Source organism: Myotis daubentonii, chromosome 12 (genome assembly GCF_963259705.1).
Source record: "Myotis daubentonii chromosome 12, mMyoDau2.1, whole genome shotgun sequence".
Lineage (NCBI taxonomy): Eukaryota > Metazoa > Chordata > Mammalia > Chiroptera > Vespertilionidae > Myotis > Myotis daubentonii.
In genome coordinates, this window is record NC_081851.1 from 35,365,315 (window position 1) to 35,381,065 (window position 15,751).

Sequence of the window (15,751 nt, forward strand, 5' to 3'; positions counted from 1 at the left end):
AATTTTACCTCTGGATAATGGCATTATATGGGAGTATTAGTTATTTATTGCTGCATAACAAATTATGCCAAAATTTAGTGGTTTAAACAAAAACATTCATTATCTCAGTTTCTGTGGGCAAGGAATTTGGGACCCAGCTCAGCTGGGTAGTTCTGCCTCAGGGTTTCTCATGAGGTTTAGAATGATCTACTTCCAAGAAGGTTCACTCAATAAAGCTGTTGTCAGGATTCAATTCCTTGCTTTGTGGGTCTCTTCACAAGAGGGTATGTGTCATGACATGGTAGCTGGCTGGATGCATCCCCAGAGCCAAAAGTGATTAAGAGAAAACAAGACTAAAGAGACAATGTCTCTTATGGCCTACTGCAGAAATCATACTCTGTTATTCATGCTACATTCTAGTCATTAGAAACAAGTTATTAAGTCTAGTCCACACTAAAGAAGGGAGGTAAGATTCATGTCTTGAAGGGAAGGGTATCAAACAATGTGTGGACATAGTTTTAAATCCCACAATAGGTGACCTGTGGCATACTCAGAAAAAGACACATAATTTATTTTCTAAGTGGAAGTTAATTTCACAAACACAAATACACAACACAAAAAGACAATTTAAAAAACAAATATTCTCGCCGAAACCGGTTTGGCTCAGTGGATAGAGCGTTGGCCTGCGGACTGAGGGGTCCCAGGTTCGATTCCGGGCAAGGGCATGTACCTTGGTTGTGGGCACATCCCCAGTGGGGAGTGTGCAGGAGGCAGCTGGTCGATGTTTCTCTCTCGTCGATGTTTCTGGCTCTCTATCTCTCTCCTTTCCTCACTGTGAAAACTCAATAAAATATATTTTAAAAAAAAACAAAAACAAAAAAAAACAAATATTCTCATTAAGCACGATGTGCCTGCCAAAAAAAAGGTAACACAATCCTTGAGTTGGAATAATGGCACCCAGAACAAGTTCTATGATATTGTAGGCCATTTAGGTTATATCCAGAATATCCTGTTCAGCTCTGAGTACCACTCTGAGTAAATTCTCGGTGGAAAACTAACAAACTAGCTCATCACCTAGACAAAGTTACTTCAGAATGAGGAATAGTCTGAAAGAAAATGGTGTTTGGCTTGAAAGAGACAAGAATTGAAGGGGAGAAAGAGCAGGCAAATCATTGCCTTCAACTATATGAAGGGTTGCCACGCAGAAAAGTTAAAAGGACTTAAGAGGCAGAACTTGAACCAATGACTCAGAGTCACAGGTATGCAAAGTGGTTCATACAAGAACTTTCTAACAGTTGTTAAAAACCAGAATGAGCCACTCAGTGGATGTTCCCATTGGCTGCAGGGGTCTGTGGCAACTGAGCATGGTGCTGCCACGCCCTCGCTACCTCTAAGGTTCGTGTCCAAACGTCTATTTCCTTACTCACACTGAGTGAGGTGTGAAACCAACGTTACAGCTTTTCCGAAAGCAGTAGACCTAATACGAAGGCCTAAGCCACGAGGCATCAATGAAATGTACAGTGCTTGGCCTAACATGGAGCGCCTGGTACACAGTATGTGATTTATACATGTTAGTTATATCTGCATTCATTCAAAATGTGACAAGGTGCTCTCTAAGGTCCTTTCCAATTCTTAAGACTTCATAATTAAGTTAAAATCACTACAATTAACTATTAATCCTGATGGTCAGCTTCAGTAATATATTTAAGGGTAGGAATGACAAAATTAATCTTCAAAGCCAGAACAGCTGGACATGCTTTGGGAACCCACACAGAACAGAAGCAGTCACTTATGCAGACATGTAAAAACCACAAAAATCAAAGCTAAACATATTCAAACAAGTCATATCCTCTCTGGTATACATGGTCTGCTTTCTGGAAGGAAGGTATTTTAAATAGGAGACTCAAACTGGGCTACTTCACCTACGCAGAGCAAATTAGATTATTACGATTAGTTACTCACCCATGCCTGCCACCTATGCACAACTGAAAACTTACTTTTTGCGGGCCAGCTGCCTGGACATTCTGCCATGATGCTACAGGTTCTGTAGCTACGTGCCACTCTGGGTACCTTTTCGTGAGTAACTTCACAAAGCTGGACTTTCCCACAGCTGCAATGCAAACAGCATGTATTGGGACACTTCCCAAACCAGGGCTGAAGGAAAAGGCGACTATTAAATTCTGCCCAATTTAAGGGAACAATTGCCAGTTTTTCTAATTTCAAAATTCAACAGCAGCCTTACCACTGTCAGATTGACAATGGGCCAAGGCCACCCTAACCACAGTCACCACAATGTTTTGTTTTTGTTAATCCCCACCTGAGGATATTTTTCCATTGATTTTTTGGGAGAGGGAAAGACAGAGAGAAACACATCAATTGGTTACCTCCTGCACGGGCCCAGGCCCAGGCGAGGGAGGAGCCTGCAACCAAGGTATGTGGTACGTGCCCTTGACCGGAATCAAACCTGGGAACCTTTGGTCCACAGGCCAAGGCTCTATCCACTGAGCCAAACTGGCTAGGGCCAGAGTCACCATAATGAATGCAGGCAACAGGGAGGAAAAATACCCCTAACATTTGATTTGAAGTTTTACTGTCCCAACCTCCCAGAAGCAAAGAGTATTTAATAAGAGTTAAAAATGTAATAGACTGCCCTGACTGGTTTGGCTCAGTGGACAGAGCGTCATCCTGTGGACCGAAGGGTCCCAGGTTCGATTCCAGTCAGGGGCATGTACCTTGGTTGCGGGCACATCCCCAGTGGGAGGTGTGCAGGAGGCAGCTGATCCATGTTCCTCTCTCATTGATGTTTCTAACTCTCTATCCCTCTCCCTTCCTCTCTGTAAAAAATCAATAAAATATATATTTTTTAAAAATGTAATAGACTGTCAAAAGCTGATGAAATCAGCTGTTGTAAAGCTTCAATCACAGTCCTATTTATTCTGTGAAAGTGTAAAAATTGCAAGTTTTCCAGAATAATTTATGACCCTTATTCATTCAACAAATGTGACGAATGCTCAGGCCTGTCTGACACTGGGGTATAATGATAAACACAGGATGGACTTTGCCCTCACAGAGCTTGTATGGAGAGAGATACTAAACAAACACTCAAGGAACTAATAACAAAGTGTGTTAAGTGCTAGATAAGAAAAATGCAGGAGGCGCTAATATAGCTCAGGAGGTCAGGGAAGGCTCTGAAAGCACCTGAGGTAAAACCTGAAAGACAAGGAGTTAGCCAGAACAAGGGTAGGGGACCGGTAACCTAAGCAGAGAGAGAGCAGCATGGGAAAGAGAAAGAACCAGGCGTACAGCAAGACAGAGGAGAAGTCTATGTGTAATGAAGTGAGGGAGAAGTGTGACTCAAGATATGTGTGTGGAGAGGCGAAAGGCAGGCTGGGGCGAGGTCATGTAGGGCCTGGGGCCATCGTAAGAAATTTGAATCTATTCTAAAGACAATGGGAAGTCAATGATGATGGGTTTTAAGCAGGGAAATGTCAAATTTCCAACTAATTTTTAAAAGATCCCTCTGCCAGCTGTGTAAGAATGGACTGATATGAAAGTAGGCAAACCAGTTAGAAGGCAACAATAGCTGGAACCAAGGTGCTTTGAGAAATACTTCGGAGGTTAAATCAACCTAGTGCTACAACATTCAAATCTTTTCCCATTCACACCAAGGTCTGGCCTGCACTTTCCTGAGCTCCAGACTTCACTGTCTAAGAGCCCTCCAGACATCTTTATTGGATGGCCCACAAACACCTCACAGTCAACATATTACCTAAATGACCTCATCATCTTCACCACCAAACTGACTTCTCTCCTATTCCACACCTCAAGTATGGCAGCACCATCCACTCACTGCAAGAACTTCCTCCTCTGCCCAACCTCAAGGGGCCACCTTTTAATTCCCCCGTCTGTCCTTTTCTCTCTATTCCCATCTCCTGCTCAAGACCAGGCTCTCAACATTTCTTGCCTCTCTAACTCTGGCCTTGCCCTCTTCAGTCCATCATTCATACCGGAGCCACAGTGAACACAAATAACATTGCTTTAAACTCTCTGACAGCTCCATAGTGCCTTCCTGACAAAACCCAACCCACAGCATGGCCTGGGAGACACATCATGAAATAGCCCCTGCAGACACCTCTCTGGCCTCAGCTTCCTGTTAGCCATCCTGAGCTCCCTCTGGACCAAACTCCTTACTGCTGGGGTCCAGCCCCAGCGGGTCCAGGGGTCCCCAAAGGTGTGGATGGAGTCGGCGAAGAAGGAATGTCACGGAGACAGCGTTCAGTTGATCAGCAGCCTAGCCAGGATCTCCAGCCCGGATCTCCAGAGAGGTTCTGTAGCCATGTTCCCTCGCTAGGTTCTCCAGCCAGGTTCTGTCCAGGCTCTCCAGTCAGGTTCAGTGTCCAGGTTCCAGTCAGGTTCTCCTGCCAATCTCTGTAGTCAGGTTCAGTCCAGGATCCCTTGCCATGTTCTCCCGCTAGGCTCTGTCTCTAGGCTCCGAGGCCAGTCCCGGTCCAGGATCCTCTGGCATGCTCTCGTCAGCGAAGTTCTTCTGTCTCTAGGCTCCGTGTAGGTTCTGTCTTCTGAATTCTGTCTCCTGAGTTCTGAGTCTTTCTGTCTTGTTACAACTGTATTTATACCAGTTGATTCAATCCTATCAATCTCTATTACAAAGGTTAGGGCGTTTCTTATCTCCATTCCAGGGAGTAAAGATTATGTAGTTTAAGCATGATTGTTCGTAGTTAAAGGGATTAATTACCCGCCTGGCACTTAGTTGAGGGGTTTTATTCCCTCCCTAACTTCAGGGGAAAATCCCTACCTGGGGATTCAACCTTTCTCGGAGAGGTGACCTTGGTTAAAACACAGCGCCAAGAAGGTGAGCAAACATATTAAGAACCATATGCTATATATGCCAGGTCCCTTGAAACAGCAAGGATGGACCGGCTCCCGGCACCTTACAACTCCTATCATGCCATGTTCTCTGCAGATGTGACCATACATATGCTTCCCCATTTCCTGGTACACTTCCTCCCCGCAGCTGCCTAACTCCAACTCAATCTGCAAGAATCTGCTTAGATTTAACTCCTGTGTGAAGCCTTTCTGGCCCCGACACCCCTAAACTGAATTAGCTAATCCTCCTTTGTGCTTGCCCTGGCATGCTGGGTAAGACTCCATTACTGACATTGTAATTGCATTTCTCCAGGTAGAAGATGGGGCTCCTCCAGGGCAGGAACCAACGCCTAGCCTAATGAGCTGACTAAATGAATAAAACACTTTAAACATTATTAATTTTAGCTCCCTCTAACACCCACATTTGTTAAAAATAAAAAAACCTTAAGAGTGCTTTTGGAACTTAATCTCCTCTACTGAAGTTGGTCTTTCTCAAGTGACTTCTACCCTTAGGAAAAGTCCAAATGGAACCCAGAGAAAAGAGGAAGATGCCCTTCCAGCCAATTTTATCAGCCACTCACGGCTACTGACAGGAGCGAAGAGATGTCTCAGCAGGAGCCCACACATCCAATGTGACATTTATCACACCCCACTCCACTCCTCTCTGAACACACAGGGCAGGAACAAACACTATGAATCTATGCATTTTGTACAGTCATGCTCCTCTCTCAGCCCCGTCACCACTTTTGCACATTTACTCAGCCTCTGCTCTTCCCACACATCAGTGAATAACCTGTCTAAATCCTCTCCCTCACCAAGTCTAAGGTCCCCCCTCTTCCATAAGCTCAGGACTTCTCTAACTCACACCAAATTCCTACCACACTGGGGCAGCTGAGTCAAACAAGAAATACATAGACTCCGAAACTACATGCTAAACTACTAAACACAACTTTCTGTGCTTGCCATGGAGCACCTAAGAGTGGCAGGAATTACAAATTGGTTGAGTTTAATATTATCAGATACTTGCCTGCCCCGAGTAGCCCCTATTTTAAAATATCTGGCAAAGATGATCAACATTTAGATTGCAAGTTGTTGATTAAATCTGAAACATGGTCTCTGCTATTCAGCTGAAAAGCTATTTTAATTAATATGAAAGATGAAAGTACTTGTTAGCTGGGTGACACTGAGTGATTGTTAGAATTACTTAAATTTTTTTAAAGTTAAAAACAATTATGTAAGAAACTGCTGCATATGGAAAGAAAGAGCCCTATGGGTCAGGGAGTGCCAACTTTACCTCCCAGATCAGACACTATTAGTTCATTTAAAAGCAGTCAGACACAAAGAAAATAAATAAATAAATAAATAAATAAATAAAAGCAGTCAGGACTCTCAGAAACCGACTCATGCCATTTAAACACACAAAACCCGGCATGCCAACAAATTAGATGTGATGGGAAATACACAGTTCCAGTTACTGGAACAGTCACACCAGGGCAACGCCTCCGCCCTGCGCTCTACTCTCCACTCCACAGCTTCTGGACAGCCCATCTAGTAATCAGAAGCTGGTTTCAGCAAAGAAAGACAGGTCCTAGGAGTTGTGCCATCCATGTTGCTGTAGGGCTTGGAGAACCTGGGTCATTTACCACAGGGCACTAGTCCTTAGCCTGCATTATAACGGAACTCGTTGTGCTAGGCACCACCCATCGATATGGAAAAATTAATTTAAAAAATAATTAAAGGTTATATGTTTATATTAAAACCAGGCACAGCATAATTATTCTTAGTGCTGTGATACCTGACACTAATAGTTTCTTCTTCCTGCTTGGGTTTTGATTTTTTTTTTTAAGACAAATGTTTTAAAGTGTTCCCAGGGGCTTCCCAGTGGTACTGGCTGGCTCTCCACAGCTACACTGCCCTGCTCCTAGTGACCAGAACACTCGTGTCTACGGAAAGCCACTCTTCTTCATGCAGCACTGGACAAACTGACAAATTCCTTTCTTTCTTTGGTCTCTATGCAGAGCATCAGCCTCTTATGATATCATTATCATAATTTAGTTATATCCCAGCTTAACTGTTACCATTCAAAATATTTTAATATGAAATTTGGGAGGTATCAGATCTCAGTATCAAATCTTTCCTGAGGGCCTTGGATATCCTTGTACTTTATTATATGTGCCATGACTTGAAAAGGGGTGGGAGCTATTTTCTTAGCGTATATTACTTCAACATGTTGATTTTTATTGGCACCAGGATTGTCATTTCACAAGTTGGACCAGGGTTCTATTGTTAATGTTCATCTTATTCCTAAGTCATGGTTATTTTCCTCCCACAAATTTTTCTATAAACTACATTGCCTACTATTACTACATTATGCTAAAATCTAGTAGTAAGATAGTATCTGATGTAATGCCCGAAATAATATATTTGTTTAAATTTCATACAGTTGTATTTCATGGGAAACTCTTAAGTATATCATCACCTTCAAGCATTTTCTTCTCCAAAACAAAACGAAAAACATGGTAAAAAATCCATTTTAAAACTTTCTACAAAAAGCAAACAATGGCAGTAAATATAAAACCATCTATCTTTAAACAAAAGTTCTTCAAAGAAAATTAAAGCCTTTATTTCAGGAACTTCATTTGATGCTGCATTCATTTACTCAGTCATTCAATCAAGAGATGTAGCTACTAAGTGGTAGGTACTATAACTAAAATGATAACCTAGGCTGAGACCCTGCTCTAAAGGAACTTTATCCACAATCACTGAATAGGTCTGAGCCTATAGGCATTCTGGGGAAACTTCCAAAAAACCACTCAGCAGGCTTAAAAGAAATTCAGTACATTTTTGCCCTGATTCCTTTTATTTTCATGGTAAATGATGTTTACCATAAAAATAAAGTTCCTCACAGCTTTCAAAGTACAACCCAAAATCTTCCATTCTGCCTGAGAACCTCACTGATCTGAAATGTCCTTCCCATTTGCCCACTAGTTGATTCGTCCTTTCACTGCCGCCTTCTCCTTGAACTTCTCCAGCTCCTTCACCTCTAGGCAGAGTTAATTACTGCCTGCTCTGGTTTACCAAGATATTACACTGTAATTATTTGTGACTCATCACTCTCTCCAACCAGCTCACTTTTTGAAGACACAGACTCACCTATTCCCTTTACATCCTGAGTATCTAGCCAGGTACAAAGAATGGAGATGGATAGATGGAATGAAGTGAATCATATAAAACAGACTCCAATTTACAATGTATAGAATAAATAGGTCTTCTTCCCCACTAGGATTCTTTGCCCAATTGTTTATACTCAATAAAAGTTAAAGATGTGCCCTGGCTGGTTGCTCAGTGGTTAGAGCACTGGCCCACACCGAAGGGTCTTGGGTTCAATTCCCAGTCAAGGGCATGGACCTGGGTTGCAGGTTCAATCCCTGCTGGGTCAGGGTACATACATATGGGAGGCAATCAATCAATGTCTTTCTCACATCAATGTTTTTCTCTCTCTTCCTTTTCCTTTTTCCCTTCCACTCTCTCTAAAAATCAATGGGAAAAAAATATCCTTGGGTGAGAATTAACAGCAGCAAAAAGTTAAAGATGCATATTGGTGATCTTAACACACTTCGTACCGCTCAGGAGTTTTCTCATGTTTCGCGCGCCATCTGTTAAGGACCCCTCACGAGTGTTCTCGTTTTTCACGCCCATGGAAAAAGGAGCGAATCTAGATACTTATGTAAATTTTGTTTGGTTCCTCTTCATAGAGGAAAATGTTTTACGCAGTACCATACGTTAAAAAAGTACTAGGAACTTTAATTGTTTAATTGTTTTTGTAAATAAAAATGTTATAATTATTGAAAAACAACACCTAAAGTGCATTATGATGATTTAAATAACGTGCAGTTTGCCCAAAAATGTGCGGTCCCTGGCGTATGTCTTAGAGATTTCTATGCGGTACACAATGTGTTAAATTACTAATCTTGAATGCCAGAGGAAACATGTTCTTAGGAAAGCTTTATGTTCAAGTCTCTAGACTGCAAAAGTGTAAAACACTTCCCTCTTTTCTGGTAAGGTCTCTAAAATCAAAGTAAGAATAGTCTGAGATGACTCACAAATTTCAAATATCACTCCTTTCTTCAATTTAGGTTTATAGTCATAAAATAACTGATATATTCAATATATCACTTTAGTGATGAATATATTTAAAAAGATAGGTTAGCCCTAGCCACTTTGGGTGGATAGAGCATCAGCCTGCAGACCAAAGAATCCCGAGTTCAACTCCAGTTAAGGGCACATACCTTGGTTGCAGGCTCTTCCCTGGTCAGGGCGCGTGAAGGAGGCAACCAATCAGTATATTTCTCTCAGATCAATATTTCTCTCTGTCCTTCCTTCTCTCTTCCACTCTCTCTAAAAATCAATGAAAAAATATCTTCAAGTGAGGATTAATAATAATAAAAAATTAATAAATAGGCTGGGTAGTTTATTTTTTAAGGGATTTTAAGTATCAAGCTTTTTACTTTTTCTTTTTTTTTTTAAATTCTCACCTGAGGATATGTTTTTATTGATTTTTGAGAGAGAGGAATGGAGGGAGATACAGACAGACAGATACCAGTTTGCTGTACACACCCTGAGTAGGAATCGAGCCTGCAACCTCTCAGTGTATGACCCAATGCTCTAACCAACTGATCCACCCAGACAGGGCCCAGGCTTTTCACTTTCAATCACACATGGCATATGGCTTCACAACTCAAACTAGATGCCATTAATTGTAACTTTACTTATCTATTTCCCCTACACATGCTGCTGTCTACACCTGCAGGATCAGAATAACAAGACTTAGAGCAGCAGGCCTGTAAGAAAAGCCACTCGAAAGATATCTAACTTCATTTAAGACAGGCGTTCACCTTGCCCTGTTCAGGTTTCCTGAATGGGTACTTTTTTTCTGATTTGGTTAAAGATGTCACCTGTGATGAAGAACCAAAAAATTATTTGATTTGATTATATGAGCAGTTTAAAATACTTCCTTTGTGGGTACCACAATGACTAACTTCCATGTTGATATCACAGCACAGGATTCAAGCATCTGGTAAACACTGAATGAGTACAATGGATGAGGCAGGGGATTAGATGCTCATGACACAAAGATGAATAAGACACTAAGTGCCAACCCAGGGAAGATGTTGAATGCGCAAACAATCTCAACAGAACTCAAGTGCTACAGGGTACAAAATGTATTGAAAGCACACAGAGGAGGCAGTGACTAATTCTGTCTGGAGAGAGTCATCAGTGTGGGGTGATGGAGAATAATGGGAGGTACAACTAGGGAGAGCCGGACTAAAGAACCCTAATCACCTTCTCATTATTCACTTCCCTTGGGCAACTGCATTCACTTCCAAGGCTTCAACAACTCCCCAGGTCAACAACCTCCACCTATGAAATCTCAGCTCCCATCTCTCTCTTGACTCCAGGCACATATTCTCATCTACCTCAGAACACCTATCTCTGTATGTCTCAGAGGTATCTCATATAAAAGACATCTCTCTTACCTCCCCAGACTTCTTCCTTTATTCCCATCCTCAGTTTTTAGTCAGTGGCCAAATTATAAAACCTCATTGTCATTTTCTATGCCTCCTTAGCTCTTACCTCCCAGCGGCCACCAAGTCCTATCAATCCGACTTCCAAATCTCTCTCAAACCATCACTTCTTCTCTGTCCCTCCATTCCTTCTATGCAGGCCTACAACTTTCCTCCCTCCAACTACTATGGTAGCCACAAAATTTATCTTCTCCAAACTGTTTCCATTTATCCATTCAACTGGATGCAAGGCATTGTGGGCACTGCAGCAAACAAGACATGCAAAGAATGTGCCTGACTTCCTATTTGCTCGTTCCAGCCAAATTTCTTTTTTAAATTAATCTGGCCTTGACACATACTAGCTTCAAGTCTTCAGTAGCCTCTCACTACCTAAAGGAGAAACTCCTAGCATGGACCACAAGGCTGTTCAAAAATCTGACAAATCCTACCCCTCCAACCTCTTGTATCCTCTCACAGGCCCTTTAAACTCCAGGCACATCCAGCTACTTCCCTGTTATTAAAACCTCATGTTTCTTCAGGCTTTGCTTTAGCAAATGTTACTTCCCACGGCTGGAACACTCTTTCCTCTTCTCCCCCGTGGGGATTCTTACCCCAGAGATTCCAAATTTCCCTGCCCAAACGTGGCACTCATCACATGGTATATAAATCATGTTTAAAAGTCTGCTTCTTCCACTTGGCTATGAGCTCCTTACAAGACAGGAGCTGTATCACACATGAGTCCACCTTCACTGTAGACATCAGTGACCTTTGGTTGCATGAAAAAGCAAGGAAGAAGCCTAGCAATCTGGAAAGGTTAAGAGGCAAAGGTCAGGAAAATTGGGAAAGACAGCTCACACCTAACCTGATGGCCTGTGCAAAGTACTTGCTTTGTGAAGTACTTTGTCTCTCTCTGGGCTCTAAGGCTAGAGCTTCCTTTGGGGGCATGTTTCTTAAAGTGCAAGACAAAACAGCTTTGTACACCATCAGGCAGACAAGCAGGACCCTCCCTTCTCATTCCTCTCAGTGTTTCTGATTTGACCGGAGAAACACACACAGCCATGGTGACTGGCCTCACTTTAAATTCATGACAACTAAGTCCAAGTGGGTCCTTAATGCTTCCCCGAAATTCTACATTTCTCCCTTTTACTCACTCAAGTCAGGACTCATTTAGTTGCCATGCTCCTCATTATTAGAAATAAACTGTGCTCCTAGTTAAGACCAAAATTTGCTCTTCTTGGTCTATAGATTCCACTCCTTCTTGCTAACTAACATCACTCCAGCAATTCTATCCTCTCTTCTATTTCACCATTTTTGTCTCTCTCTCGGAGACTATTTCTAATTTCTCTTACAAAAACCAAAAAATAAAAACTGTCTCAAACCATCTTTCCATTTCAGTTAGCACCCAATGTCTTCCCTTTCTAGGAAAACTTCCAGACCATTGCTTACCTTGCTGTCTCCAATTCCTTACCTCCTATGCTCCCTGAACCTACGCCAATCAGACTCTCACTCTTATTGCTCCCAACAGCTGTTCAAGTTCACCAAAGAGCTCCATTAAAGAGCATTACACAGTTGATTTTTCTCTTCCCCAAAGAGGTTCTTCAGCTGGACCCCAAGATATCACTCTCTTTTGGTTTTCCAGTGGTCATTCCTCCTCAGTCTATTTTGCTAGTTCCTTCCCCATCTCCCCAATCTCTTTAACATTTGCCCCAGGGGTTAGTCCTTTCCATCAACATACACAGACGCCTGGCTTTAAATACCATCTACATTTATAACTCCAGTCCAGGGAGACTCTGCACTCTGGGCTCATTCGTTCAATTGCCTATTCAACATCTCCACGTCTCCACATAGATATCTAATAACCATAGAAAAACTAACATGCCTAAAAACAAAATCTTGAAACCATCCCCTGCCCCAAGTATGTTCTTCCCATTCTCCCCCATTTAAGAAAATTCAGAACTCCATCTTTCAAGTTACTCAGGCCAAAATGACTGGAGTCATTACTGACCCCTCTCTGTATCTCACTCCACATCTTTTAACAAATCTAGTTAGCTCTACCTTAAAATGTAACTAAAATCCAATCACTTCCCACCCTGGTCCAACTCACCGAAACTCATCACTACAATAACTTCCTGACACATTCTACCTTCAACATACGTGTCAAAGTGATCATTTTATAATTTAAGTCAGATCATATCACTTGACTGATCATGAAACCTTCCAATAGTTTCCCATCACGGACTACAAGGCTTATAAACAACCTGGCCATCCCTTATCTTCTAACCTTATCGCACCCCTCTCCCTCTTGCTCACTCCATTCCTGCCACAATGACTCCCCTCCTGTTCCCTGAATACATTTTCCATCTCAGGGCCTTTGCACTTGGTCTTCTCTCGGCCTGAAAAGTTCTCCCAATTCTCCACATGGATCACTCCCTCGCCTTCAGGTTTTTGCTCAAATGTCACCTTCCCAATCTTGACTTTCTTGATCACCCTATTTAATATTGCAACTTCCCTCAATCCCTCATCCCTGAATTTTCTTCATCACACTCATTACTACCTAACATATGGTTTACTTTGCTTAATTTATTTTATTGTCTACCTCTCCTGACTTGAGAGCAGAGATATTTGTTCTGCTCACTGCTGTAGCCTCAGGGCCAAGAACCGTGCTGACCTGTGGATCTGGCTCAAAAGGTTATTTGTTGAATGAATAAAATGAGAAATTCTCAGTTTACTGCTAGCATGTCATTTGACCCTCAACATTGCTCATCCTCTTTGAGAGTTCATCACCTTACCAGGTAAAAGTATAAAGTCAGAATTTAGTAACATTAAACTAAAATGTTTTGCTTGCATTCTCTTTTCAATTGCTTTTTATTTAAGACACGGGGTTTCTATTTGTTCTTATAACAGTTTTTAATAGATGTTTTTAAGTTTAAAAAGCGAGTCTCTTCTAAGAAAAACATTAATAAATTATAGTGGGACTAGCAAAGAAACATGACAAAAATAGTGCAAGTGGTATCTGAATGCCTGAAGTTTAAGAACTCTCTTAGGGTAGAGTAGCCAGGTCAAGTACAGTTATAAATAATAAATGGTATTTTTAGTGTATGCCCCAAATATTGCATGGCACCCAATGGCACTAAGAAATTACTCATCTGAAATCCTGTTTTAAACGAGCATCCTTTTTCCTCCCCCTAAATTTAGCAACTCTCTTAGGACAAAGAAACCACACCAAGCGCCTTGCGCTTCCATTTAGATTTATCCATAACAAGCTGGTTGAACTCTTGTCCTACCAACAGACTGCGTGGCTTTTATGTCCCTGTGGGTGAGTACTGAGGAATGAGGTCCTAAAAACCAGAGGGGGATGGATTCGCAGTGCATTTTGGGAGGGGAATGGTCCTCAGAACTAGCAGCCTCGCTGCACTGACCCGGAGGGAAGGGGGTAGGGAAGGGGTTCCGGGCCCAGCTCCCTTTCACAGCCGCTCAGACACCTGCTTAGCGGAGGCCTAGGCTTGGCAGCCCCTTTCCGGCCCTTACCAATGTTGCCTTCGATGGAGAGCCTTCGGGGCCCGTGCCCCGCGTGCAGGCCCTTGGAGGGGGGCACGCCCGGGAGGGGGCTCTGAGCCATGGAACTGCAGGGGGCTCGCACCAGCCTTAGAAAGCGCCTGCCTGCGGCCATCCCACCCAGGATTCGCGCAACCAGCACTTCCGCCAAGAGCACTTCCGCTCCCGGTACTGTCGTCCGCGCACAACAGCGCACCTCTGACATCAGAGACCGCCCGGCAGGAAGTGGGCGGGGTTGAGCTGACTGAGAGGGTGGGGCCAAAGGGACCGCTCTCTTCTCGCGATGTTTGTCGAGAAGCGTTGTGAGAAAGTCAAGTTCGGTTTTGGGATGCGGGAAAGTTTGCTGATACCAAGGGCGTGATTAACCCCTTTGCATTTGCTCATTGGAAAACAACACTTTAAAAGAGACATAACGATTCCAACGCCTTTGCATTTTTGTATAACTTAAAAATAATTTTCATAACAAAAGACAAATCAGAGTAATTGTAATTTTAAACGAGGTTTCTTTTTTCCAGGTGTGTGTGGTCTGGCTTTTATTCTAAAATGGGATGGAACTGGACGGTTTTAAGTAGGAAAATGATGCAACCTAATAATTTACACAAATTAACTTTTTCCCTATTCCCTGTAACGCGGCAGCACAATGCTGGCACTTTATGGAATAAATCAACAAATGAGTTCAACTACATCCCACCTCTTAACTTTGTCTCTTGAATAAATAAACGTTTGCTCAACCGATTGGCGTAGAAGCCAAAAATCCCATTAGGATAAAGTGGGTGGAGGCTTGGAAGTGACTGGAACTGGTTTAAACTTGGTAGATTGGGTTCTGTGGGGGAGAACAATTGCGGGGGGGGGGGGGGGTGACGTGCGGGGTGGGGATGAGGGGTGAGGGTGTTGGGGATTCCGAATGGGATTTGTAAAAGGAAGAGCCGGGGACAGAGGGACTCACGCTGGTGTATGAAAGGAGTCCTGCTGTCGACGGAGAACTGCTTTGCAGGGGAGCGGGGACAGTTCTGAGCTGCTGCTCTGAGTGCGGCCCTGACTGGCTTCGCCCTGCCACCCCAAAACGTCCCAACGACCTCAGATTTATGGCTCGTCAGGGGGTGCTTCCACCTTCTGCGCTTTAACCTCGAGAGTCAACAGGCAACACCGCATTCAGGCAGCGCTCTTGGAGGTGGAAGCTTTTAGGAAGCAGAGACCTGCTTGCAAGGGGGTGGGGAGGGTGGATGCCTGGGACACCTGTCTTGAGGCTGTTTGCATAGCAAGCACTAGCCCTTTTCCCTCTATTGATGTTTATATGATGGTCGAAGTGACGTTTGTATATTAAACATTATTTTTAAAAAATAGATTGTACATTTATTTAGGATAACCTGGGTGGAGTACTAATGAATATTGGAACAGCTAAAGTCTGTTTCATCCCTACTCCCACAGCCACCTCTGTGTCAAAATATTACTTGCCCTGGCCAGTTTTGCTCAGTGGATAGAGTGTTGGCCTGTGGATTGAAGGACCCCAGGTTCGATTTCAGTCAAGGGCATGTACCTTGGTTGCAGGCTCAATGCAGGTTGGATCCCCTGGCCCTGGTCGGGGCATGTTCAGGAGACAACCAACCCATGTGTCTCTCACATCGATGTTTTTCTCTGTCTCTTCCCTTCCCTTCCACTCTCTAAAAATCAATAAAAAACATCCTCGGGTGAGGATTATAAAAAAAATAATAATAAATTACATTTCTTGTCTATGTAAACTCAGATTGGGAAAATATTCATCCAAAAAA

At 42.9% G+C, this 15,751-nt stretch overlaps 1 protein-coding gene across 3 annotated transcripts in view; it reads right to left on the reverse strand.

Annotated features, from left to right (window-relative positions):
- Window positions 1-14,259, reverse strand: part of DGUOK (deoxyguanosine kinase) — a 39,447-nt gene extending 25,188 nt beyond the window's left edge. Inside the window, exons 1-2 of one of the 3 annotated variants that reach the window (XM_059659445.1) lie at window positions 13,956-14,259; window positions 1,977-2,133 (exon numbers count right to left, since the gene is read on the reverse strand). Coding sequence is in view for 1 of the 3 variants with exons in the window: in XM_059659444.1 (XP_059515427.1) it covers window positions 1,977-2,089; window positions 13,956-14,097 (255 nt within the window). In the remaining 2 variants the exon portion in view is untranslated. The remainder of the gene's footprint in view (window positions 1-1,976; window positions 2,134-13,955) is intronic. The other 2 variants (XM_059659444.1, XM_059659446.1) reach the window with 2 other exon arrangements.
- Window positions 14,260-15,751: the final 1,492 nt, after the last annotated feature.